At 40.4% G+C, this 26,510-nt stretch overlaps 3 protein-coding genes across 6 annotated transcripts in view; all 3 read right to left on the bottom strand.

Annotated features, from left to right (window-relative positions):
* Positions 1 to 2,733: 2,733 nt before the first annotated feature.
* On the bottom strand, positions 2,734 to 10,809 carry LOC130259094 (acyl-coenzyme A synthetase ACSM4, mitochondrial-like). Of its 2 annotated transcripts, XM_056503057.1 has the most exons (14): positions 10,646 to 10,809; positions 9,844 to 10,111; positions 9,172 to 9,382; positions 8,576 to 8,783; positions 8,329 to 8,472; positions 7,922 to 8,078; positions 7,373 to 7,452; positions 6,569 to 6,692; positions 5,990 to 6,070; positions 5,781 to 5,882; positions 5,304 to 5,431; positions 4,574 to 4,673; positions 3,805 to 3,924; positions 2,734 to 3,039 (listed from the first exon to the last, which is right to left on the bottom strand). In XM_056503057.1, exons 2-14 carry the CDS (start codon positions 10,042 to 10,044, stop codon positions 2,953 to 2,955), a joined length of 1,743 nt encoding a protein of 580 aa, XP_056359032.1. In that variant the 5' UTR covers positions 10,045 to 10,111; positions 10,646 to 10,809; the 3' UTR covers positions 2,734 to 2,952. The 2 variants fall into 2 exon arrangements, with proteins under 2 accessions (XP_056359032.1, XP_056359033.1); XM_056503058.1 differs by lacking the exons at positions 2,734 to 3,039; positions 3,805 to 3,924; positions 5,304 to 5,431 and having other exon boundaries at positions 4,576 to 4,673; positions 10,646 to 10,735.
* A 233-nt stretch (positions 10,810 to 11,042) lies between these two features.
* On the bottom strand, positions 11,043 to 21,124 carry LOC130259093 (acyl-coenzyme A synthetase ACSM4, mitochondrial-like). The gene is made up of 14 exons (XM_056503056.1): positions 20,967 to 21,124; positions 18,839 to 19,103; positions 17,920 to 18,130; positions 17,292 to 17,499; positions 16,701 to 16,844; positions 16,187 to 16,343; positions 15,643 to 15,722; positions 14,848 to 14,971; positions 14,037 to 14,117; positions 13,799 to 13,900; positions 12,749 to 12,876; positions 12,564 to 12,663; positions 11,950 to 12,069; positions 11,043 to 11,541 (listed from the first exon to the last, which is right to left on the bottom strand). The coding sequence occupies exons 2-14, from the start codon at positions 19,037 to 19,039 to the stop codon at positions 11,455 to 11,457; spliced, it is 1,743 nt and encodes a 580-aa protein (XP_056359031.1). The 5' UTR covers positions 19,040 to 19,103; positions 20,967 to 21,124; the 3' UTR covers positions 11,043 to 11,454.
* Positions 21,125 to 21,369: 245 nt separating this feature from the next.
* The window catches only part of LOC130259092 (acyl-coenzyme A synthetase ACSM4, mitochondrial-like), a 16,167-nt gene continuing 11,026 nt past the window's right edge, over positions 21,370 to 26,510 (bottom strand). For 2 of the 3 annotated variants that reach the window (XM_056503052.1, XM_056503053.1), the window contains exons 8-14: positions 25,570 to 25,693; positions 25,177 to 25,257; positions 24,939 to 25,040; positions 23,423 to 23,550; positions 23,238 to 23,337; positions 22,488 to 22,607; positions 21,370 to 21,847 (exon numbers count right to left, since the gene is read on the bottom strand). In XM_056503052.1, the coding sequence (XP_056359027.1) occupies positions 21,761 to 21,847; positions 22,488 to 22,607; positions 23,238 to 23,337; positions 23,423 to 23,550; positions 24,939 to 25,040; positions 25,177 to 25,257; positions 25,570 to 25,693 (742 nt within the window). In that variant the 3' untranslated portion in view covers positions 21,370 to 21,760. Of the gene's footprint in view, positions 21,848 to 22,487; positions 22,608 to 23,237; positions 23,338 to 23,422; positions 23,551 to 24,938; positions 25,041 to 25,173; positions 25,258 to 25,552; positions 25,694 to 26,510 lie in introns of those variants that run through there. The other variant, XM_056503054.1, reaches the window with a different exon arrangement.

Below are 26,510 nucleotides of genomic sequence, written 5' to 3'. Positions count from 1 at the left end.
AGTTATATATATTGTGGCTTTCAGTAACAGCACTGCAGATATAAAAAAAAGGACCAGTCCATTTTTCTCTCTTCTAACACTATTTTCAAAAACCTTTTCTCCCATGTACATTTGTAGTTCTTGAGAATATATTGCTTTAGAAATATTTCAAAGGAGCAGAACAGCAATGTGTATCTTCCACCCTTATTCAGAAGGTTGTCCACTTAACACAGACAGGATGCTGGAATATACAAAAGTCCAGGATGAGCATGTTCTGGTGACTAGCTCAGCAGCAAAGAGCACCACTCTGTTTCTCAGTTTCTTCCTCTAAATGTTCCCAGAGATCATATTTGACAGCTATTTAGCAAACCCCAAATTGTCTGTACTGAGAAATAACACCACCACTTAGCAGTTTCATCCCAAACTCTGTTCCTTTGCTGAGGCAAGCCTGCAAATTTAAAAGCTTCAGGCTTTTTTTAGGATTTAGCTGGCAGGTAGCACATCACTCCCAATGCCCAACAAAAATAATAATTTCTGTTTTAGAGAAACAAGGAGTATCAGTTGGTTGACTCAGCCAGCAGTGCAGGACAAACACACCACTGGAACAACTGAGGGGTTTTTGTGGTTGCTGGGCACCGTGGGCAGTGTGACAGAGCAAAGGCTCCTGCCCACACATCAGACAGAAATGTTTTGATTCACCAGTTTGTTTCTTCCTTTATTCCTGCCCAGGTTCAGGTTATCATTGCAAAATGGCAAGAACATGTTGGCAAAGTCTGTCTGACCCAATGTGCAGACTGAGAGAGGAAACCTCCTGAGCAAGCCCTTCCCAGAACAGTTTGTGCCACTACCAGGGCTCAGGGGAAAGTCTTGCCAGGTCTGTTGAAGCCCAGCACAGTACCAAAAACCCGAGAACATGTTGCAGGACTATACTTTTAAATTTGCTTTAAAATCATTAATTTCAAAGTTCATAATTAGATTATATTTTAAAAATATATTTAAAAATGTATTACTTACATGGAATAAGTGGATTACTTTAAAAATCTGATTACTTCACTTCAAATTAGATTGCTTTTCCAAAAAGAACTGACATTTGAAATCTGAATGTCCTTAAAAAGAATCAGATGCTGAAATTGTGTCCAGATTACACTTTCAAACTTTTTTTAAAATTTCACTTAAAGATCTAATCCAATTTCTTGTTATTCTGTCCAAAAATGGCATTACATTTAAAATATCCAACATGTTTTCCCTCTGTTCTGACTGAATGAAGGAGAGAAAAATCAATCTCTCAGAAAAAAGCTGTAATACAGGAAAAGGGAAGGGAAGTTTAAAACCCTGCTGCAGCCAGGTTTGAGCACAATCTTATTTTGTTCACTTTTCTTCTGGCAGAATCACATTAAACAAACCACTTGTTCTCATGGAGGATTTAATTTTCTACACCCACTAGAAGACTGGGAGATTGTGTTTGGAGATAACTTTATTTTTTATTTTAAGGAACCCATTAACAAATTATCAGCTGCTGAGTTCCCTTGCTCTGCCACAGCTGATCAGACAGTGATGGTGAGTTCTGGTCTGAATCTTAAATCTAATACTGGAATGTGATGGCCAGACTTGTCAAATTATCCCTTCTCTTACTGATCTTTTCAATAACAAGCTCTTTTAAAACAGATAAGCTTGCATACATTGCTTTTATAAATTGTTTTTATTCTTACATGATGACTATTTAGATCCAGATCAAGTATTAGTAGAAGAGTTGGTTTTATATCAACAATCTGAATCGCTTTTGACTAACTAAACCCAAACTCATCTAAAGGCTGCTCTGTTTTTCATTAAAGCTTAATTCCAACCTTTGGTATTGTGGGAAAGGAGATGAAGTTGTAGATCACTTATAAAATGTTCTGGCTCAATGGACTGGCTAAAATAACTCACTCAAAGTCACAAAAATCACAATCCAGAAAATCTGCAGGACCAAGTTCCAAACCCATCCTGGAAATGTATTAAGCATTTCAAGACATAAAACTAAATATTAACTTTCTTACTAATGCAAGCAGAGCAATTTTACATGCCAAATGCATACACAAAACATACATTTATACACACTGTATATGTGTATATGTGCAACATTAAGTACATACCATGAATTTCTACAACTTACTAGTTTCTCATTATGCATGACAGCATCATCTATTAAAGGATTATTTCTCACCTACTGAACATAATCTCAATTCTTATTTCATTTACCTCAGAGTGGTTTTTAAAGCAAAAGATGGGATCTTATATTCATATCTATTCCAGAATACTTCCAACCTTGCAGTGAGAATTGCACTCCTGGCTAGTTCTTGGAAGAGACAAGACACTTTCAGGAGAAAGGACACATGCACATGGTTCTCATCCTACCACCAAAAATGTGGATTTTGAACCTATCCAATAAAACTGCTAATATCCCATCTGTAACAATGCATTTTTAGGATTTTTACTGCCACTATGCATGTGGCAAAAAAACTAACATCTTTTTTTACAACCTATTCATAAGGTTGCATTTTTGGAACCCATATAGGGACCATACCAGTCACCATGTCCTTTCCATAAGCTTTGGATGTCAGAGTAAACTCTCAGGAAATGGGGAATCAAATACATTTCATGTAAAATACCTTTTCAAATGTAGGCATTACCTTTTTTTACTGTCTCTCAAGAATAACATCAAATAGAAGCTGGGCTGTAAGAGGGATGGGGAGGAGGTCTCAAAGGGAAAAGCTATTGAAGTTGTCCATTGAAAATTTTATTTTTCACCAGAATAATACAATTCACTGATATTGGAAACTCTGCAAGCAGGTACAAATATCACATCTTGATGTTACCTGTGTTTTTTGATGCTCAGGCACTTAATAAAAAGAGATCAGAGTGAGGTCAGTTATAGTAGTGAAATGAATATAGCTCTAATGGAATGAAAGAAGTTTTGTTAAGTTCCAAACAATGCTATATCCGTCCCCACTCTTTGTCCCTTAATTCATTCCTCTTGATCTTCCCAGTGATTGTCTTTGGCAGCTCTTTGACAAATTCCACCTAGATAAAATAAAGAGAGGAAGCAATGCAGCATGCTTGGTTTTCCAGGATTCTCCAAGCTAATATGGAAAACTGAGAGGAGTCCCATCAGTAAGAACTGCCTGCCTCAAATCCAAGCCAAACCACTTGTGAAACCATCCCTTTGTACAGCTGCCTCTCAGCTGACCAGACTGAGTACAGTAACTCACAGCAAAGGGCAAATGCCTGAATGGTATCAGAGCTCAGAGATGAATGACAAAAAGAAGGAAAAAAAAGATGTTACAGCCCAAAAGTCTTTAATGGTTCTTAGTTCTGTGAGTTCTGCTCAAGTTAACTAAGGCACTGAAGTAGCTCTTTTCCTGTGGTGCTGGGATTACTAAGAAACACCAAGTGTATTCTCCTGGGGTGGTGGATATTTATTAGTTGTGATGATCAGCAGATAAAGTCTTACTCAGATTGAGTCATGTGCTACCCTAAAGATACTGGCAAGTGCTTGTTTGAAGGTTAAACACAAAACAGAATTATTGTGAGTCTGACTAAGAACATGGAGATCTAGCTGGGATATTCAAAACCTAGAAATTTTTGAGAAGTTTGAACAAGTACTTTACAAAAGGCATGAAAAACAATGTAAACTAATGTTATTTAGGAAAGGTCTTCTGGAGTCAGTAGTCTGGATGAATCTTTACTGCTGTCTCTTTCAATTAAATCATGAAAATCTAGATGCTAATTCTCCTGAAATTTAGGGAAGGGTGCCTTGTTTTAAAGTTTCTCCTCAGAAATATTTACCTTTCTGGGGTATTTATATGGAGCAGTAGTTTTCTTGACATGATTCTGCAAGTCACGAGTTAAGCTCTTCAGGTCAGTGGATGAAAAGGTTGGGGACAGAACCACAAATGCTTTCACAACCTGTAAGGTAAAATTAACAGAACTGATCTGATACTATCTGTTTTTAAGGGCTTGGGATTCTGAGACCCAAACCCTGGGAATTCCTGCCCCAAAACCCCAGGAATTCTGGCCCAAATACCCTGGAAATTTTGGCCTCAAAATCCTGGAATAACCTGCCCTAAACCATGGGAATTTCAGCCCCAAAAATGTGGGAATTTCAGCCCTGAAAATCTGGGAATTCCAGCCCCAAAATCCTGGGAATTTCAACCTCAAAATCCTGGGAATATTGTGACTCAAACCCCAGGAATTCTGGCCCCAAAAACCTGGGGTTTCCAAGCTTAGAACTCTCAGAATTTCATCCTGAAAATCTTGGGAGTTTTAGCTTCAAAGTCCTGGGAATTTCAGCCCCAAAATCAGGGAATTCCTCCCTGAAAATCCTGGGAATTCCAAGCTTAGAACTCTCAGAATTTCAGCCTTAAAACTCTGGGAATTCCTGTTGAGATGAGACCTGCAGACCTTTCATCCTCCCTTTTGAGTGAAAGAAAAGGACAGAGATGAAGACAGAGACAGTTTGGAGACATCGAGATCAAACAAGAAGGAAGAGTAAATTCTTTGATAGGCAGGGACCAGGAGATGTCTTGGATTGGAATTCTCTTGTAAGCATCCTTACCTCTCCTCTGAGGGGGTCTGGGCTGCTGACAACAGCTGTTTCTACTACAGCTGGGTGCTCTATCAGGGCACTCTCTACTTCAAATGGCCCAATGCGATACCTAGGTAAGGAAAAATAGAAATGAGATTTGGTTCGTAATTTTTATCTGGAAAAAATAGTATCAAATGGTTTTTAATTTTCATGTTGAAGGAAAAAAAAAAAAAGCCAGAACAAGTCAACAACCAGCCATGAAAGCTTTAGACAAAATGAGAAAGTGTTTCATAGTGGTCTTGTGGCAGAGAACTGCTGGGGCTGTGGATATTTCTCCATCTGTTCTCTCTCCTTGGAGCTCCATCCCACCCTGGAGCTGTGATAAGTTATGGTATCACATCATACAACATCAAGTTATTTCCTTTCAACATGTTAAAAATTAATGTTTCAAAATCTCTTTGAATCCTATACAGATTCCTTCAATTTTAGTCAAAAACTAAACTAATCTCTCCTTTGCCAGCTGAAGTTTTTCATTCTCTGTTCAAACACATGAGATGTTGCAGGGGAAATGGATCCAATATCATCACCAAGATGATACTGGAGGTCTGTGAAAAGGTGATAATAACAGCAAGTATTCCAAAGTCAAGAGGTCATACAGGATTATAATACATTCCTATCCCAGGATTATGATGTCAGAAGCTCACCAGGATGCAACATGTAAGAATATACAATGGCAGATTTAGAATGGGTGCAGACTGACCCTGAAGAAATGATGATGTCATCGTCTCTGCCAATAAACTGGAAATATCCCTCTTCATCCATAGTCCCTCTGTCTCCAGTGACATAAAAATCTCCACGTTCACTCTCTGCAGTTTTCTTAGGGTTGTCCTTAAAGTGGTTTACAAGCAGTAGTTTAGATTTTGAGCATGCATTTAGCTATACATTATGCTATAGCTCACATAACATCAAATGTTAATTTTTCAGTCAAGGATGTACTGATATTGATGTAAAATACAATAAAATGGGTTTAAAATAATTTCTATTATTTAAGATAAAAATTAACTTGATCCTAAATTATTTTCTTTCCTTTTCTAACATCCACCAATCCAAATAAACAAATTACTCTGGTAATAAATAATTAAATGGTGAAAAATGTCCAGCCTTTAGGACCACTATGCAATTGGAGAGCCTTTGGGGAAATTGGTAGTGGTGGTGAGGAATAAAATTAAGTTCTTACTAAATATTCAGAGAAAAAACCAAGTGGTCTTATAGGTTTGCTTCTGACAGCAATTTCCCCCTGTTGTCCTGGAGGCAGGATATTGGCATTTTTGTCAACGATCTAGGATGAAAAACAATTTTTATTTTAGTCTAATGGAAAAACAAACTCACAAATCCAACCAAACAAAAAAATCCCCCATGACAGAATCTAAAGAGCAATCAACAAACCTGAACATCATAAAGGGGAGCTGCTTTCCCCATTGATCCAGGTTTAATCTTCATTCCTTTACCAACACAGCAGATTATTCCCTGCAAAAATCAAAACAAACCAAAGTTTTGCAATAGAAAATTGCTACAATTCATTAAATGTACTTTCTAGACTAATTCCAAAATAAGAAATTAAGATTCATAGGATCCTAGATGTCAGTGCTGTATGGCACAGATAAGCAAAATCATAAAACTCCCTGGAAGAATCCTGTTCCATTCTCTGTGAAAAATTCATGTGCTCTGCTAACCAGTCTTCTTCCCTTAGATTCAAACTCTGCCCTCTTGGCTGTCACTGTTACTTGGAATTATCTTAAGGACATTTGTAGAACTATTACAGCACATTCCCCTCAAAGCCCCATGTTTCTGGCAGGTTCTGTGAGCAGAGCCATGAAAGGAAGTTTTTCAGAGGTTACCAGGGAATTGAGCAACTGAAACACCCACAGAAAGGTGAAGGAGGAAACAGACTGTGCTCTTACAAAACAAACCTTACAGCAAAAGGAAATTCCAAAGATTTAACAGGCTGCTGTCCCTAAGATGTACCATTTCAGTTTGGCCATACACCTCATGGATGTCCAGCCCCGTCTGGCTCTTCCACTGCTCCATCACTTCTGGGTTGAGTGGTTCCCCTCCACTCACGCAGTACTGCAGCTTCATGAATTTGTATCTTCACAGGGAGTTAAAAACATGAAAGGCAACACTTAAATCTAGAGGGGGAGACCAGGAGCACACCATGGGAGAGCTGTTTGCTGGGAGAGTTGGTGCCACAAAGTGGGGAAATCAGAGGGGCCCTGGTCCTTCTGCTCCTGACACAAGAATATCACTCTGTGCTCAACACTCTACAGAAGTACCTGTCAGAGTTAAACATGTGAAAAATAAAATTTCTGCTGAAGTCAGCTGGGATTATAAACAACCAAATACTGATCTGCTGAGCCAGGGCCCTGATTGCTGACCCTCTGCAACAGGCCAAGTGAGAAAGTTCAGGAGGGAAGGAAGGAGCAATGACAGGCAGTGAGAACTGGAGCAGGGGCTGAGGTACAACTGCCACAACAAATAATTACCTCACAGTAATGCTGACATGCACTTTCTAGGTCCTTCCCAAAGTGTGGACAATTTATGGGGTAAACAAAAATTATGACAAAGCATTTAATAATTTCTGAGAGAAAACATCAAATTTCTCTGTTTAATCAAAAAACTCAGCAAAACTCAAATTTTGCATTACAGTCTTCTTGTGAATGATATTTTAAACTAAATTATTGACCTATTTTGGGTCAAGCAGTTAGATATAGGAGATTACTAAATTTGATTAGGCTAAATTAAACATCAGTAAGTACTTTTTTTACATACTTGGAGAGATCATTTTGCACCAGCATGCGGAACAATGTTGGAGCACCAACCAGGACATCAATTGGGAATCTGCAGAGAGTCTAGAGGGTTAAACAACAAGAAGGACATGTAAAGCTCAGGCAAAAAACTGCCTTGGGAATAGATAGTAAACAGGTGACAGTGAAAGGAGAAGTACATTTCCCCCATGTGTAAAAGCACCACACCCTCTGTTGGGGGAGGGACCCTCCTGCAGTTGGTGCAAGATGCAGAGATTGTAAAAATCCCATGTTAACACAACCAGGACCCCACAGCTTGGGGCATGGCCAGAATAGTTCCTCCTCTGTCTACACCACAGGGAGGTGCTCACTTTCATCTTGGTAGGTATGGGCAGACAAACACTTCATTTCTGCATTAATACCCACTGTGATTATTGCCACAGTCACTGAAATGAATGGCAGGCATTTAATGCTGCTTTTGGATGATTTTTGTTTATGTGCTCACCAGCTATGTACAAAATGTTTTTGGCATGCTTTCTGCAGATGAATATATTTCCATGAGTTTTTCCCTTACATTTAGGATGACTGCTGAGTCACTCTGTGGTAGGTTATGTATAAAGATGCACGATCCAAAAACCCAGGGATCAAAAAAAGATGCTATTGAAGTTAGTATCCATCCTGTGTCTGCTGTGTTCCATATCATGTTAGAGGGAGTCAAATCCAACCAGTACCTGATAGAACAGGAAAAAAAATAAAGAAAAGATAATGAAAAACACCCCAAAAAAGGGTAAGAGGTATTAATTGGAACATTGAGACACATTAGGGGCAATCCTAATCCTTAGCAATTTGATGGGGTTTTTACTCTGATTTCAAAGGGAGAAGGGCTGGGGATGTTCACTGGTATTTCTTATTCAGAATTTTTTTACAATAGTTCTACTATGCCAATTATCTTATGTTCAACCAGGCTTAACTCTTTCATACCTTTCACTTAAAAGGGGTCTGAAACCAAGACTACCCTGGGAATGTTGAGTCATCTTTGGAGAACCTGTGGTTCCACTGGTAAAGAAGATAGTCATTGGGTCTTGAATGCTTGTTTTGATGCAGGAATGGTCAGCAGATTGTTTTCTGTAAAAAGGAGAATGCAATTATAACTTCAGTTGTTGTAGTTGAGCTTGTGGGAGCAGGTCTGCTTTGTCCTGGTGACTGCAGTGCCACTAATGACACTCACTGGTACAGCTCAGTGAAGTTCAGCCACCCCTCCCTGCTGCCTTTGGACACCATCAGCTTGGTTTTCAGGAGCTGGCACTGGGATGCCACTGAGTCCACTGCAGGAGCCAGTTTGTCAGTGGTGATGATGCACGTGGCCTTTGACGCCTGGAGTCGGTACAGGATGTCTCTGGCTGATAACTGGGATGTTCCTGGGATTATGACAATTCCTGGAAGATAAATAAAGTTAGTTTGTGTTGGCAGTTTTTCTACATCTGATTATTTTCTAAGAACCTAAGCTATTAACTATTCCCAAACTGATCTCCCATACAGATTTGCCCTGGTGTTCCCCAGCCAAATAGATTAATGCAGGTGCCTGTGCTTTCCTGTCAGGAATGGAATGTGGACCTGCCTGGTGACTTCCATGGCTCTTCCCTGCCTTCTAGCATCTTCTTGCTCACTGCACAAGCTACCTCTCCTATGGCCCCTAGTGAAAATCCTTCAGGACTGCCTGGCAGCTAGTGCACTCACTGGATTATTGCACAATTTTCCTTTGATAAATCATATCCATTCTTGATTCCCTCAACTGACTTGCAACGCCCATTTCACCTCCCTGACCTGCTCGCATACAAGCCACCTTGACCAGCCACCACTCTGGGATTCGTGGTAGGATCAGGATCAGCTTGTCTCCCTTCTGCAGCCCACATTCTTTAGTCAGCATGTTGGCCACTTTCCGAGATAGGAGCCCCAGCTCCTCAAAGCTCCACCTCACTTCTTCTCCTTCACCATTTATCCACCAGAAAGCAGGGTTGGGTGGTCTCTTTCCAGCCTACAAAACATAGGAATTCAAATATATAAGATTTTCTTCTGAAGGACCATGAAATAATAATGCACAAACATCTCTAAATTATGGAAGATCTGAGTATTTGACAGCTGGCATATAAGCTTTTTTTTCCTTGTCCTTAAAGGATTGAGATTTGCTATTCATCAAGCTCAGGTAACCCAAATAGATTCTCCTTCTCTGATTCTGAAATGTTTACCAGCCTAATTGCCTCTAGACCCAATTCCTAGTCTGGATCCTATTTCAATTTAAGCCTTACACTATGCATTAATGCTCTTACAAAATAACAAGAAATAAAGCAAGAAAGAATAAACTTTAGTATAATTTCATTATGCAAATTTGGTTTGGTGACTGGTTGTTTTTATAAAGAAATAAACCCAAAAACCCATCTTATTTCAAATGAAATTTAAAATTAAAGTATTTCATTGGCACAACAGAAGGTCACCTACCTTTTCAATCTCAGACCATTTGTCCAGTACATCACTTGCAAAGTTAAAGTACTTTGGTACCTCCTGTTTGCCCTGTCTGATGGACTCATACTGGGAATATACATCAGAGGAAAGCAGCCTGGGATGTCCATGGAAAGTTCTATTAAGAGGCTTCAGAGTCCTCAAGAGTTTTAAACTCTGTAATTTAAACAGCAGCTTCATGGCAGAAGATTATGTGTCTAGATGCTGTAGGCTGTACAACAAAATTGCAGAACTGTTGCTATGAATCCTGCAACAACAAACAAACAAACAAACACCAAACCAACAAAAAAAAAAGAAAATTAATATTGAGATTATCCAAAGATAATCCAGTTATGAATTAATGTGTTCTTCATTAAAGTCACTTGGGTTAGTCAGAGCCAGACTGATGGTTTTAACATGCTAATTAAATGTTAAGTTCCCTATCCTGCCTTCTCATATTTTTAAATTTTAAATTAATTGCCCACAACTCTCCATACTAAAACACAACATCAGATGTTATTGTTTGCATTAGAAGAATGTTCCTGCTTCATACATTCAGTACCTTATTCTCTATTCCTTTTTCTTTCTGCATGTTTCCAAACTACTTCCATCAAGAATCTCACTGCTTTAGCTTCAGCAGTTACTGACTCATCCATTCACCACATCAGCCCCAAGAACCTTCACTTCATTATGTAGCCCCTGAGTTTGACAGAGACTTTCCTACTCATTCTCCTGAGCTGTCTGCTGTGGACATGGAGACCAGGAGTGGCTGTTGGAGATCCTCTTCATTCATTTCACTCACCTGTTAGGACATGTTTCCCATGTGAGAAGATTCCCTGGAGATGTGAATCCTGGGCACTCCTTCATAAAGGTTTTGGAATGAAACCCTTCTGAATTTATTGCTCACTTCTTCTGGAGTAACGAGAACAGAATGTGGCACAAACCAGACCAATCAGCAAAGCTCCTTCTGTGGAGTAACTTTTTTCTTGTAATCATTTACACCATTGTTCGTTGTGTGTAATTTGCACCTTAACCTAAAGCATTTTGGGTCTTCTTCTGCCTCAACTTTAACCATTTAAAAAGAAATATCTTTTTCCTTCCACTCTGAAAGAATTTGAGAATGTTACAGTGGTAGTTATTGACAAGAATATATTAATATGCTGCTGATACCCACCACAGGACAAAGATTATTTTAATTAATTTCTCGTTTATTTGTATATATTTGAGTTGTAGTTACACTTTTTTTTTTTTGCAAGGAAGCTATTTATATATATGTTTATATATGTTTATATATTTTTTTACTGGATATGTTTATATCCAGTAAAATGAAATCTTTGTATGCATTTGTGTCTGTCCTTTCTCTTTGCCATTCCACACTCTAATAACTTGTAAGTCCTTCCTTCAGAACATTTGTTCATCAATGGCAAAAGTGGTTCCAATAGCAACATCCTCAAGCCATATGAGAGTTTTCTACTTTTTCTTCCACAGTTTGATTTTCCCAATGTTTCCAAGTGTTCTGGGTCATAAACACGTGCCATGTTGGATGTGTTATGGTTGGTACAGGTGAAGGAATATTTCTGTCCTTGTTTTTCCACATCACCCTTCCTATTTTTATATTTTTGCCCACTCTTTGCTCCTTAAAACTTTTCTCTGGATTTTCCCAGTAGTTGTCTTTGGCAGATCCTGAACAAACTCCACCTGAAATGCAAAAAACAATTCTGGTTAAATTCTCAGCTGAAGGAAAGACCTACTTTCATTATGGTTGGAGGTAAAAGGATGGAAAGCTGCCCAGCCAGGGCTGGGATGATGAAATGCTGACTGAAAGCCTTGCCCTTTTGAGCTGCTGTGAAAACCCCAGTACTCCAGGAAAGAAAGAAAGGCTGCTCATGAAATAAAATTTCATGACCATTTCCTCCCTCCAGGCACTTTCTAGCACACACAGCCAGCCCAAGGCTACAGCAACAACAGACCTTGTAATCTACTTTTATTTTATCTAACTCTGCTTGGAGTGTTGGTCAGAATGCTGTTGAAAAAGAGATGAGGCAGAACAAAAAGTGCTCAGTTTCTGGTACAATGAGAGGGCCTTTCTTTCTGGGCTGCACTTACCTTCCTTGGATACTTGTAAGGTGCAGTCACCTTCTTGACATGTTGTTGAAGCTCGTGAATTAATTTTTCTGGATCATGTGATACAAAAGCAGGAGCTAAAACAATGAAGGCTTTGACCACCTGTGCCACAAGAACGAAGAGATTCCATTAACTTCCAGAGGGAATAAGGGAATACATTTGTTGTGAAAAGTGAGTGTCAATATTCAGAATGGCAAAATGTTTTTTCTTTAATTTTCCTTTTCATTAGCTGTTTATTACAGAATGCTGTGCCATTCAGGAGCAGAGGATTTTTTCCATATTTCCAGCTTTTTTCCCCCTTAACATTATATCCTATTAAAGCTGAAAATCTTGACCCAGTTGCTCAAAGAAGTGTTGCAGAGTTGGAAAATGTAAAACAAAATTTAAACATTCTGGATATCATTACCACTATGGTAAATGAAAAATTATCAAAATTTCATTGCTTGGACAAAAACATGTCATTATGAGGTTGAAAAGCCAAACTATTTTCCCACATCAATACCTGCAAACAAAGAAATCATTCTGAAATTGCAAGATCTGCCAAGATATTACAAGAAAGGGCATTTCTTTCACAACTTTTGTCTGCTTTGCTTTACCTCCCCTCGCACTGGGTCAGGGCTGCTGACAACAGCCACGTCTGACACTGCTGGGTGCTGGATCAATGCACTCTCCACTTCAAAGGGGCCAATGCGGTACCTGGGGGAGCACAGACATCAGCCCCACCACTCCAATGGTCTTCCCATTTTCCTTCATGAGGCAAATCTAAAAGGAAAAACCTTACCCAGCAGAATTAATGATGTCATCAGCTCTTCCCACAAACCAGATATATCCCTCTTCATCCATAGTGCCTCTGTCCCCAGTGAGATAAAAATCTCCACGCACAGAGGCAGCAGTTTTCTCTGGATTATCCTGGCAACAATCAAACATTTTCAAAAAAATATCTTAATGTTAGTGAATTTTAATGCATTTACTTTCCAGTATTGCTAAAAATGATAAAAATAGTTTTTTATGTTGTTCTCAAAATGAGTGTTTTCAATAATGTTTAATATATTCCACTATAATATCCAGAGCCATGTTAATTAGCAGTTTGATGCCTGAAGTATGTGACAGGTGGAAAAGAATCCTACACACTAAAGAGTGTATGAAGAGGTTTCTGTTCTATAGAGAAAAGATCATGCTCTATCAAAATGCCCATCCATCACAGCAAGTGTGTAGCCCACAAAAATGTGTAACCCACTCTGTTCAGGGAAATGATTTATCATTGCAGGGGGTTGCCTTGATAAGCTCCTGTCAAAATAAACTTTTTACTGTTAACTGACAGGACCAAAACTGAAATGAGGTGACCTGAAGGAAAAACTTCATTATTTGCATTGACCTATAGGACCTCTACACCCAGTGTAACCTCCTGGTTACACAGGAACACACTTTTACAACAAGACATAGTGAAAACCAGAAGTTACAATATTGAACTTGTAGAAGTTTCTTATCCCATAGTGAGTAATTACATTTCACAAGTTGTTGTTCAAGGATGCTGCAACTATCCAAATATTATGGGGGATCAGAAAAGGATGAAAAACATAGATAGGACCCCCAAAGCTTATTCATTATGGTAGTTCAATTGCAGGGGAGAATAAGTTTGCCTGATTCTGCTGTTTTCTTAGGAATGTCCTGCACCTCAGCACTACCATCCACTGATCAGGCTCAAAGTCCTCAAGTAACCCAGTGAGACCTTGTGAAGACCCTGCATGGAGTTCTGCTGCTCCAGCACTCTGCCCTGGCTCCCTGCCGAGTCTCTCAGCAGACACAGACCCAGCAGGGCAGCTCAGCTCACCAGGTACTCGGAGAAGAGGCAGAAGGGGCGCGAGGGCTGCACTCGCACAGCAATGGTGCCCTCTGCTCCTGCAGGCACAACAGCCCCGTGCTCATCCACGATCTGCAGAGAGGTCACACACAGCAGCAGGGCTCTGATCAGCTCCCAGCAGCATCTGCTGCAGCTCAGAGCAGGGCACAGAGGGGACACGGCCAGCACTGCCCCACTGTGCCAGCCACAGCTGCCACATCCCACGCACCTGCACATCGTAAGGGGGAACAGCTCTTCCCAAAGAGCCAGGTTTAATTTTCGTTCCTTTCATATTGGCACAGATTGTCACCTGCAGAAGAGATATATAAAAGATTGTTTAAATTGTTGCAATGTGCTGTAAATTCTATAATTGTTTGCACTAGACAGGACTCTCCTTTGTGACTTTGTTGTGACAAGGGCTGAATCAGGACCAAAGCACTGTGGTTCTTGGGAACATCAGAGAGGAGCTGAGGGGCACTTCAGGTCAGACCTGTGTGAGCTTGGTTTTGTTGAGTCTGAGCCAGTGGGTTATCCTGCAAACACTTGACTTTGCAGGACAGCAGATGTGAAATTATTCCAGATCTTATTTCAATAATGGGACAATTAATTTGGGACCATTTCAAGGGCAAAATGAGAGAAGGCCTGAGATCTGGCTCTTAATTATTTTGTTGATGTTCACTTACAGAGAAGTCTGGGATGTGAGCTGTTTTAATATTTGCCATTAAAACCTCAGACAGGCCAAATTGATAGCTGGAGCAAATTATTTTTTCAGATTTTTTTTTTTTAAGTAAAGATGACAAGGGGATGTCCTACAACTTATTTGATCTGAAGTGTCTCTGTTTTTGCAGGGGTCTAAACCATTAAAATATACAGCTTGCTGATTCTGGAACTGTATAATCATAATTACACAAAATATTTTTTTTTTTTTTGTTATAATCATATAAGTGATTCTCACCTTTTCCATTGATTTATCAAGGGTATTGTGGGTTTGGTTTTGTTACCTTTGAATGGGTACACTGCAAGAATTAATGCAAACGTACAGTTTCAGTCTGGCCATAACCTTCATGGATAACCAGCCCTGTCTGGATTTTCCACTTTTCAAACACTTCAGGATTCAGTGCTTCCCCTCCAGTTACACAGTGTTTCAGACTCAGGAACTTGTACCTTGAGAGGAAGAGCAAATGAAATAATTTTCTTAACTACTAAAATGAGTAGTGAACAGCCTTAACTGAACAGATTTCCTTGACTTTCCAAGTACACCTGAGACTGAAGGAAAGGATGAATAGGAAGACAGAGCCTGAGCTCTCTGCTAAACTTGAGTTGCCTTTTGTCAGGATGAAAGACCCACGTGACAAGAATAAATACCTTACCAAAAATGTGAAAAGTCCTTACAAACCAATTCTCACAAACTGGGTATTTTACAGAGTAACAAACTGGTGGGAATAGCTGCCAAATAATTCCCAGTATGTGAAACTCCTCTAACTGCTCCCTTCATTCTCAAACATATGAGAACAACTCCATGGTGCTCCAGTAATTCCCTCATTCAATGCTGCCTAAAACATTGACTTAATCTGAACTGTGAACCCTAAGTTCAGAGGAAGTGACAAGTTAAAAATTGTCCCACAGAGTTTCCTCTGTGCTGTCTATTCAAAGCCCCAGTCCTGAAGCCACAGTAGCCCACGGTGTGGCTAATTATTCTCACATCTCAAAACTGAGAGCAAGTTGTGCTCCTTAGATTGCCTTGAAGAGAAGAAGAGAATCCAGGAGCCCAAGGAGCTCAGCATGCAGAGCTGTCCCAGCAGTGCAGCCCAGGCTCCCTCCCCTCCCTGCTGTACCTGCTGACATCATGTTGGACCAGCATGCGGAAGGCGGTGGGAGCCGTGCAGAAGGTGGTGATGGGGTATCTTGAGAGAGTCTAGAAAAACAGGAAGTTATTGTGCTGAGAAGAAAGTGTAATGCTGGGTGTGACCTTGTAAATGTACAGGTGATTAACACAATTTACATGCTCAAATGTCTGCAAGATGAAAACCATAAAAATGCTGAATCAGGCAGTTCAGCTCCTGTAGAAAATATGGAACTTTCTGTCCAAGAAAAGTCACTCATGTAAATGAAGGACCAGTGAGAGCAGTAGATGTAAGTAAGGGTTTTTTTGGGTTTTCCAAGGGGTCTTTATTCCAGGCTCAAGCCTAATTGGTGATAGGGAACTAGACCAGAGCTTTCCCAGTATTATTCATGGGAAGATTAAGGTTAAGGTTTCTGCCCCATACAAGAGGCCAATGTTGAGGACAACCATCCACCTGAGTGTTTTTAAAAAATAGCTTGGAAGAAGAATAGGCATTCTGGTACCTTTGGATTGCTTGGGATATGGGGATTACTCACCTCTGCAGTAACTTCTGGTTTAAACTGTGGCATATTGTGTACAAAGACACAGGATCCACAGATCCATGGTGCAAAAACACTGCCATAGGCTGATTTTGCCCAGCCAGTGTCAGAGGTATTCCACATTATATCTGAAGGAGTCAGGTTCATCCAGTACCTGATGAAAAAGCAGAGATGAAAAAACTTTCAGGGAAAGCAAGTGAGTAGCAAGGCATAGGTTTAAGCTAAAGGGTAACTTCTAAGGTGTAATGAAATGGCTCAAGGTTGCTTTGGTTCTCAGGGAACGTTGGCCCAATATGAGAGTGCTTGACTTCCCCTGGTGTGGCTGTAGGGACACTTTCCTTATTGCTCAACTGGGTCTTCCAGAAGCTTTTAATAACAAGGGTTTTACCATGAGAGGAGAATGAGGAGAAAGGTGCAAATCCTGCATTTACTGGAGTTTCATGTCAGATCTTCAGTTTAATGCTGATCACATCACTTAGTCAGCACCCTGGGAGGAACTGCAAGACAATACCTGCCAGAGATTGCAAATCCAATGCCATAACTGCTGTGGGAATGCACCACCATTTTTGGGAAGCCTGTAGTACCACTGGTAAAATACACTATCATTGGGTCTTGACTCCTTGTCTTGACACATTGATGGTCAGCAGATGCAACCCTTCAGAAGAAATGACACATTCCAGTCACTACATGCAGTTTTCCACCAGGTATTCAGTATCTTTATTGTTTTCTTGCTAAATTATATAATCTTACATAATTATATAATATCACCAATTAATAATCTTACAAAATTATATAATCTTACTAAAGAAATAGTTGCATTATATATCACAAGGAAAAGTTAGAGAACCCATTTTGCTTGTCACAAGTAAAGTCTGAATCACAGGGCTGAAGAGCAAGAAGAAGCTGAAGTACCTGAACTTGGCTCCCAAAACCTGGCTTTCATGAACCTGTACTTAATGCAATGTAATCACAATACTGCAAGTTGACAGAGAAATGCAACTCATTTGGATTTTGAAAATTCCCCCCAAACCTCAGCAATGTCACCTTCTGGTACAGCTCCCTTCAGCTCACAGGCAGGATGGTGAAAGAGCTGGGTACTCACACAAGGAGCTCTTTGAAGTTCAGCCACCCATCCCTGCTGCCTTGGCCTACAAGGAGTTTACTTGTCAGGAACTGGCTGCCAGGCAGGACAGATTCCACTGCAGGTGCCAGTGTGTCACTGGTAATGATACACTTGGCCTTTGAAGCCTGGAGTCGGTATGAGATGTCTTTGGCTGTTAGTTGGGATGTTCCTGGAATAAGGACAATTCCTGGAAAGAAGCAATTGAGAAAACTCAGTATTTCCCAAAAATACTTGATGGTGTCTCTCTGTTGATGCTGATTTTATCCAGCATGGATGTTTAGCAGTTTGAAAGCAGAACAAAATAGCTCTATTGAATTATTAATGACTCTAATCACATAAATTGTTCCATTATACATGTGGTCAAGTCTGGCCTTAGGCTGCAGCCATTCACCCCTCACTGGTCTCACCTGAGGATGCCATTTGACTGGACCCTGTCTGACCCTGTGCTTCCTGTGTGGTTGCTGCCAATGCTCTTCTAGGCAGAAGACCAGATGTAGAGGTCACAACAGAACATTCCTGTTTGCATTTTCTTCCCTGTAATCTAACTCATGGCTTGCAGCCTGTGTTTGCTTTCTCTCTGCACCCACCAAGTCAGGGAGTGACTCACCTGCTCGCATGCAGGCCACGTTCAGGAGCCACCACTCAGGAACACGAGGCAGAACTGCAATGACTCTGTCTCCTGGCTGCAAACCACAGGCTCCAGAAAACACATTGGCTGCCTTCCTGGACAGAGAGCCCAGCTCCTCAAAGCTCCACTTCACCTCCTCTCCCTCCTCATTGACCCACCAAAAAGCTGGATTTGCTGGTTTTCTTCCATCCTACGACACGTGAGAAGATATTAAAATAAGACAAACCTTCAAAGGTCTCACTTCAATAAAAAATAAGTCCTAACTAAGCAAATCATCCCTGCCAATCACTCTTTTAGGGTGACACCTTTATTTCTGATAAAGAAAATAGAATGGTGCTTTCACTCTGCAGCTAATACTGCCCAGTACCAATGAGGAAACCTGATTTGTATCATCAGAGATTTGTTCCACTATGTCCTCATTTTGGCTGGAGTAGATTAAATTTTCTTACAAGTCCTGCTAGAGTGCTGTGGTTTATGAATTTAGGATGAGTGTAGTGCTGATAACACAGTGATGTTTTAGTTGTTGCTAAGCAGTGCTTACTGTAAGTTAAGAACTTTCCAGTTTCCCACACTCTGCCAACAATACCTTGGGGGGAAGTTTGCTGGGAGGTATCTGGGGATGGGCTGGGCATGAATCAGTGGAAAGTGAGCTACTACTACTGCTACCAATATGATAATGATTATTATTATAGCATTTCAAATATTAAATGGCTCTTTTCTCAACCCATGGGTTGTACCTTCTTTTTCTCCTGATTCTCCTCCCCGTCCCACTGGCTGTGTGTGTGTGTGTGTGTGAGAGAGAGAGAGAGAGAGAGAGAGAGATCCAGGGGCTCTGTGGTTCTTTGTTGACAGCTGGGGTTAACAGCACAATGCCTATAAAATAAAAGACAAATACTACCTTTTCCAGTCGAGCCCACTCATCTAAGACATCACTTGCAAAGTTGAAATATTCTGGCAGCTCCTTTTTGCACTGGTTTATTGGTTCATAGTAGGAAACAATCTGAGATGTAAGAAGCCTGTTGTTTCCATGGAATGATCTGGAAGGTGACCTGAGAATCCACAAACACTGAGGAATCCAGGATTTAATAAATGTTCTCATGATAAATGATGTTTTATCAGACAATGAGGGGAAGAGTCAGGTGCACACCTAAGGAACCAGTCACCTGGAATGAAAAAAAATACATTTAAACCAGCCCAGTTATTGGTTGCTGTCCCATGTAGGATGTTGGATAAATGAATGCAAACTGCCTTGAATAAACAGGTTGTTTACACACACCCTCATTCTATGTCATGGTACATGTATTTTTGTGATATGAGTGTTTAACACTACAGTATGCAGAAGGAATAAGCACAGTCATTTTGAGGTTAATAAAATTAGCAGAGTTGTTGCTATGAATCCTGTAACAACAACAAGAAGAACCAACAAAACAAATAAATGTTGAGATTATCAAGACAATCCAGTTATGAGCTGATGGGCAATTCATTGAATTCACTCAGGCCCACTGCAGACTGATGGTTTGAATGGTCTAAAATAATGTGAAGTTCCCCATCCTGCTATCTCATATTTTTTACCTTCTGTGTTTTAAGGATTAATGTCCTGTATTAATCTGGCACCTTGTCTGTGTCTCAGCTGACATGTTCTTTGGGGCTGTTAATTGCCCACAACTTTCCTTCCTCAAACACATCATCAGATGTTAATGTTTGCATTAGAAGAATATCCCTGCTTCTGTCATCAAAGCATTCACTAGCTGATTCTCCATTCCTTTTCCTTCTCGTGGAGCTGAAGAATATTTCCTAACTTCCACCAACATTCTCATTCCTTTAACTTCACCAGCTGCTGACTCATAGGTCCATTCACTACATCTGTCCCAAGCACTTTCACTCCAGTAATCCCTTATGCAGGCCCCCAAATTTCATTTACACACTGCTTGCCTGGGAACACCTCCTGTCTTTTCCATGCCTCAACATACCTTCTAGGAGGATTTGCTCATGACCTTCCCAGGCAGAGTGGTTCTACATTTGCTTGCTGCAGATGCCCTCTTCCATTACAAAATCACAGGTGAACTCTGAATAAAATACTTTTTCCTAGGAAAGTTTTGTGGCCTGAGTGAAGCTGTTTTGCCCTTTGCCCCAGGTTTTTAAGCTCAATTTGCAGTCTTTTACCCCATGTCCCTTGTCTGCATTCATAACTGTTTGTTCTCACATCTTTGATGCACAGATCTCATTGGCCAAATTCTATTCCTCATGAAAAAGTTACTTATTTAACACTGGAACTATTGCTTTACTCCTTAGCAGAACCTTATACAGTAATATTTAATCTGCCTACCAGGCAAATTAGTTCAAATACCCAAGCTTAACACAACTTAATTGTTTCAGTGATATCTGCTAACATAAATGATCTAGATGCAGAATTTCCCCCCCCCAGAACAGATATTTTGTCAAAAGAAACAGAAATTCATGGTCTTCTCCACACTCCTGGGACATTGTACAGAGAAACACTGACCAGTTGTAAACAAGCCCTGATCACTTAGGAAGATGTTTCTCCTTTCTCAGTCTGCTCTAATTCTCTAATTTAGCTGTAACTTGTGTATTTCAGAGCATTACAATGACAAAATCTATACAACACACTTTGAGAAAAAGAGGAAGGACATAATATTTTGGAATATTTAGGGAAATTATATTCAAGACTGGCAAAATGGCACATTTGAAGTTTAGGATTCCAAAGTGCTCTACAAAAATGTCCATCAAGAAGACTGTGAGAGCCTTCAAGTTTTTAACACTTTCTCACCTGCAAATGTAGAAGTGAAAACGGAGACAGAAAACAGAGGAAAAGACCCAGTAATGGCAAAGTTCTCAGAATGAGTAGGAAGAAACAGAAATTATTATTCCTGACTTAATACCATTTGCTTTGCTCAGTGATCATCAATGTGAGGAGTTCAGATAAATAACATTTTCCTGACCTGTCTGCTGTACACAGGAGAGACTGAGATCTGCTGGGGGAGATCCCCTTCATTCATTTCACTCACCTTTCAGGACATGCTTCCCATTTGAGGCACTGTAAAGATCAGCTGTTCCCTGGAGATGTGAAACATGACCATTCCTTAATAAAGGTTTTAGAGTGAGACCCTTCTGACTTTATTGCTCTCTTCTTCTGGAGTAATGAGAAGAGAAGGCAGCACAAAACAGATCAAGCAGCAGAACTTTCTGTGGAGTAACTTTTTTCTTGTAATCATTTACACCATTGTTAATTGTACATAATTTGCACCTTCACCTAAAGCACTCTTCCCTCCAGTTTAACCATTTAAGTAGATCACAAACATCATGATGAAGAGAAGCATTAAAAAGAAATGCCTTTTTCCTTCCACCCTGAAAAATTCGAGAATGTTAGAGTGGTAGGTTTTGGATGTTAATTAATTGTTGATATCCACCTCAAGAGAAATATATTTTTATTAATTTCTCATTTATTTGTAATTTTCAAAGCCTCGTGGTTTCACCCATTTTTTTTTTTTTTTAAGGAAGATGTTTATACAAATTGCAGTAAAAAACCCTAGACCTCTGCATGCACCTGAGTCTTTCTCTCTCCCATACCACACTTTGAATTACTTGCACTTCCTTCCTTCTGAAAATTTACTGGTCGATGGCAAAAATGGTTCCAATACCACATAGCCTCAAGAATGTTTTCTCCTTTTTCTTCCACAGTTTGTTTTTCCCAACGTTCTCCTCCTGCTTTGGGTCATGACAACCTGCTCTGTCATGTGTTATGGCTGGTACACATGATGGAGAATTTCTCTCCTCGTTTTCCAGATCACTCTTGCTGTTGTCATTTTTTTGCCCACTCTTTGCTCTTTAGAACCTTTCTCTGGATTTTCCCAGTAGCTGTCTTTGGCAGCTCCTGAACAAACTCCACCTGAAAGGCAAAAATTCTCCCTTGTAGACAAAAAACTTGTGGTTAATTTCCCAGGTGTGACAAAAGATTGTGAAAAGACTTTTAGCCTGGGATAGCAAGGGATAAATAGATGGGAAGCTGCACAACCAGAGCTGGAATGGTGAATTCCTTACTACACCTTGTAACCACTGCACAGACATTACTTGCAGGGAGACCCTGACCTCTAGGAGCTGAGAGCTTCAGCTTTCAGCACAGGGAGTTACTGGTCTGCCCTAGTGGGAAGAGATGGATTCCAAGCCACCGATGCCAGCAGGAACTGCTGTTTTGATTTGGCTGTGTGTCAGAGGAGAGCTCAAGCTAGAACTGGATAGAATGGAAAGCCTTGCCCTTTTGAGCTGCTGTGAAAACCCCAGTACTCCAGGAAAGAAAGAAAGGCTGCTCATGAAATAAAATTTCATGACCATTTCCTCCCTCCAGGCACTTTCTAGCACACACAGCCAGCCCAAGGCTACAGCAACAACAGACCTTGTAATCTACTTTTATTTTATCTAACTCTGCTTGAAGTGTTGGTCAGAATGCTGTTGAAAAAGAGATGAGGCAGAACAAAAAGTGCTCAGTTTCTGGTACAATGAGAGGGCCTTTCTTTCTGGGCTGCACTTACCTTCCTTGGATACTTGTAAGGTGCAGTCACCTTCTTGACATGTTGTTGAAGCTCGTGAATTAATTTTTCTGGATCATGTGATACAAAAGCAGGAGCTAAAACAATGAAGGCTTTGACCACCTGTGCCACAAGAATGAAGAGATTCCATTAACTTCCAGAGGGAATAAGGGAATACATTTGTTGTGAAAAGTGAGTGTCAATATTCAGAATGGCAAAATGTGAGTTTTTTCTTTTATTTCCCTTTTCATTAGCCTATTTGCTGTGCTATGAAGGACCCATTCTGCAGCAGAGAATGTTTGGCTATTTTCCATTTTTTTCCATAAATTTATACATTATTAAACTTTCAAGAAGTTCTAATACAAAAAATAAAAAATACCAAAATCTCATCCCAGTTGCTCAAAGAAGTGTTGCAGAGTTGGAAAATATAAAACAAAATTTAAACACTCTTGATGTCATTGCTACAGTACACTAAGTAACAAAATGATGACTAATTGAAATTTCATTGCTTATACAAAAGTATGTCATTATGAGGTTGAAAAGCCAAACTATTTTTACACATCAAAACCCTGCAAACAAAGAAATAATTCTGATATTTTAAGATCTATTAGGATATGGATTTTTAAAAAATAAGCCCACTTAATTTCAAAAATCTACAACACATTGAATTCCAAGGAAGCCTAGTACATATAGGGATACTGATGTTTAGAATAAAGGGCATTTCTTTCATAACTTTTGTCTGCTTTGCTTTACCTCCCCTCGCACTGGGTCGGGGCTGCTGACAACAGCCACGTCTGACACTGCTGGGTGCTGGATCAATGCACTCTCCACTTCAAAGGGGCCAATGCGGTACCTGGGGGAGCACAGACATCAGCCCCACCACTCCAATGGTCTTCCCATTTTCCTTCATGAGGCAAATCTAAAAGGAAAAACCTTACCCAGCAGAATTAATGATGTCATCAGCTCTTCCCACAAACCAGATATATCCCTCTTCATCCATAGTGCCTCTGTCCCCAGTGAGATAAAAATCTCCACGCACAGAGGCAGCAGTTTTCTCTGGATTATCCTGGCAACAATCAAACATTTTCAAAAAAATATCTTAATGTTAGTGAATTTTAATGCATTTACTTTGCAGTGACTGAACTGCTTAAAAAATGAACAATTGTTCTCAAAATGAGTGTGTTCAATGCTGTTTTATATTTTCAACTAAATAACTAGTGCCACTTTAGCAGCTCTGTTGTGGGGACATATGAAATGGACAAAAACACTTTTATAGTAGATTTCTGTTCTATAGAGAAAAGGTCATGCTCTATCAAAATGCCCATCCAACACAGGAAATGACTTAAAGGTGTAATCCACTTTGTTCAGGTAAATGACTTATCATTGCAGGGGGTTGCCAAAATAACTTCCAGAGGAAACGTTTTCCTGTTAACTGTGAAACCAAACACAAATGAGGTGACCTGAAGGAAAAGCATTATCTGACCTTTAGGACCTACATATCCAGTATAACCTTTTGGTTACACAGGAAAAACACTTTGACAAAAGAAGACATAGTGAAAACCTGAAGTAACAATACTGAATGTAAAGAAGGCTTTTATGACAAAGTGAAAAACGACTGTGCAAGTTGATTTATGAGAATGCAACAAGTATATAAATATTATGGGGGTTCAGAAGAGGATTAAAAACATAGCCATAGCCCCAAAGCCTATTGAATATGTCAGGTCCAATACAGGGGAGAATTTCTTTAGGATTGCCTGATTCTGCTGTTTTCTTAAAAATGTCGTGCACCTCAGCACCACCACAGATAAACAGTTACTTAGATGGACCTTTGACCTGAACCAAAATATCTCTTCATCCTTAACCTGGCTCTGCTTTCAGTGGGTAGAGCATCCCCATTTGAAAAGTGGTGTTTGATTATGTGTGTCACTACCTCAGAGCTATATGATTATCTACATGTGAGGGGTTTGCTGTAGCTTGTGTTGGTGCTGTTGATGTTGTGCACATGTTGTGTGTGACAGGCACCTGCACAAAGGTTTCTCTGACTGCAGAGACTGCTGGAATGGGGGCACCTCTGATAGTAGAATAAGGGAATAAAATACCTGTGCCTGGGAAAGCTTCCCTGAGCTTCTGATGTATAAGAGAAGAATTTATGTGCATTCTGTTTAACCAAAACAGAAATGGAATAGAGGGAAAAGGGGGATGCTCTGAACATGAAGTGCATGGCAACTGCCTGGTGCATACCCAGAACAAGTATCCCCTGGTTTATGTTGCATTTTGAAGCTACACTCTGTCAGTCTGTTCCTGGAACCATGCACTGATCAGGCTCAAAGTCCTCAAGTAACCCAGTGAGACCTTGTGAAGACCCTGCATGGAGTTCTGCTGCTCCAGCACTCTGCCCTGGCTCCCTCCCGAGTCTCCCAGCAGACACAGACCCAGCAGGGCAGCTCAGCTCACCAGGTACTCAGAGAAGAGGCAGAAGGGGCGCGAGGGCTGCACTCGCACAGCAATGGTGCCCTCTGCTCCTGCAGGCACAACAGCCCCGTGCTCATCCACGATCTGCAGAGAGGTCACACACAGCAGCAGGGCTCTGATCAGCTCCCAGCAGCATCTGCTGCAGCTCAGAGCAGGGCACAGAGGGGACACGGCCAGCACTGCCCCACTGTGCCAGCCACAGCTGCCACATCCCACGCACCTGCACATCGTAAGGGGGAACAGCTCTTCCCAAAGAGCCAGGTTTAATTTTCGTTCCTTTCATATTGGCACAGATTGTCACCTGCAGAAGAGATATATAAAAGATTGTTTAAATTGTTGCAACGTGCTGTAAATTCTATAATTGTTTGCACTAGACAGGACTCTCCTTTGTGACTTTGTTGTGACAAGGGCTGAATCAGGACCAAAGCACTGGGGTTCTTGGGAACATCAGAGTCTGGGATGTGAGCTGCTGTAATACTTTTCAATAAAACCTCAGATAGGACAAATTGATATCCAGAGCAAATATTCTATTTTAGTTTTGCTTTTGAAGTAAAGATGGTGAAGGCTTTTAATAATAAATTAATAAACGTAATTACATTTATTGCAAACGTACTGTTTCTGTCTGGCCATAACCTTCATGAATAACGAGCCCTGTCTGGGTTTTCCACTTCGCCAACACTTCAGGATTGAGTGCTTCCCCTCCAGTTACACAATGTTTCAGACTTGGGAACTTGTAGCTTGAAAGAAACAGCAAATGAAATAATTTTCTTAATTCTTGAAAAGAACAGCAAATAGATTTAACAGAAAAGCCTCCCTCTAATTTCCATGGAAGTACACCTAAAACTTCACAAGCTCCTTTGGAAATGATAATCATCATCCTATTATGCACACCTGGACTAGACTCCTAGATTGCTTGAGTTGCCACTGAAGATGATGTGGTTTATCTCTGTGTCACTAGAAGAAGGTTTTTCTGCTGGAAAATGCATGAGCAAAAGTGTTTCCTTGGGAGAGCTGACATAAAAGGAGAAAACTGAACAAGCACATGAGATGTGTGTGGAAAGCTGAGCTGTGTGCCAACATCCAAGATCAGATATAACACAGAGAAATTTCTAGAGCAAAAGGAATGATGAATAGGTACACAGAAGCTGAGCTCTGCTAAACCTGGGTTGGCTTTTGTCAGGATGAAAGGCCTATGGGACAAGAGTGTGACCAAAGATGTGAAAACTCCTTACAAACCAATTCTCACAAACTGGGTATTTTACAGAGTAACAAACTGATGGGAACAGCTGCCAAATAATTCCCAGTATGTGAAACTCCTCTAACTGCTCCCTTCATTCTCAAACATATAAGAACAACTCCATGGTGCTCCAGTAATTCCCTCACTCAATGCTGCCTAAAACATTGACTTAATCTGAACTGTGAACCCTAAGTTCAGAGGAAGTGACAAGTTAAAAATTGTCCCACAGAGTTTCCTCTGTGCTGTCTATTCAAAGCCCCAGTCCTGAAGCCCCAGTAGCCCACGGTGTGGCTAATTATTCTCACATCTCAAAACTG

This window comes from Oenanthe melanoleuca, chromosome 14, assembly GCF_029582105.1.
Source record: "Oenanthe melanoleuca isolate GR-GAL-2019-014 chromosome 14, OMel1.0, whole genome shotgun sequence".
Lineage (NCBI taxonomy): Eukaryota > Metazoa > Chordata > Aves > Passeriformes > Muscicapidae > Oenanthe > Oenanthe melanoleuca.
Note: the sequence above shows the minus strand (reverse complement) of the source record. Positions and strands in the feature narration are given on the sequence as shown.

What these genes read in the sequence shown, in the direction of transcription:
- LOC130259094 (XM_056503057.1), bottom strand. Translation starts at nt 10,044, where the DNA reads ATGAAGCTGCTGTTTAAATTACAGAGTTTAAAACTCTTGAGGACTCTG. An exon ending in GGTGGCTTGTATGCGAGCAG is followed by an intron (nt 8,784 to 9,171) that starts GTCAGGGAGGTG and finishes TTTATCTTCCAG; the next exon opens with GAATTGTCATAATCCCAGGA. An exon ending in AACTTCACTGAGCTGTACCA is followed by an intron (nt 8,473 to 8,575) that starts GTGAGTGTCATT and finishes TCCTTTTTACAG; the next exon opens with AAAACAATCTGCTGACCATT.
- LOC130259093 (XM_056503056.1), bottom strand. Translation starts at nt 19,039, where the DNA reads ATGAGAACATTTATTAAATCCTGGATTCCTCAGTGTTTGTGGATTCTC. An exon ending in AGTGGGCTCGACTGGAAAAG is followed by an intron (nt 18,131 to 18,838) that starts GTAGTATTTGTC and finishes CACGTGTCGTAG; the next exon opens with GATGGAAGAAAACCAGCAAA. An exon ending in TTCCCCCTTACGATGTGCAG is followed by an intron (nt 13,901 to 14,036) that starts GTGCGTGGGATG and finishes ACCTCTCTGCAG; the next exon opens with ATCGTGGATGAGCACGGGGC.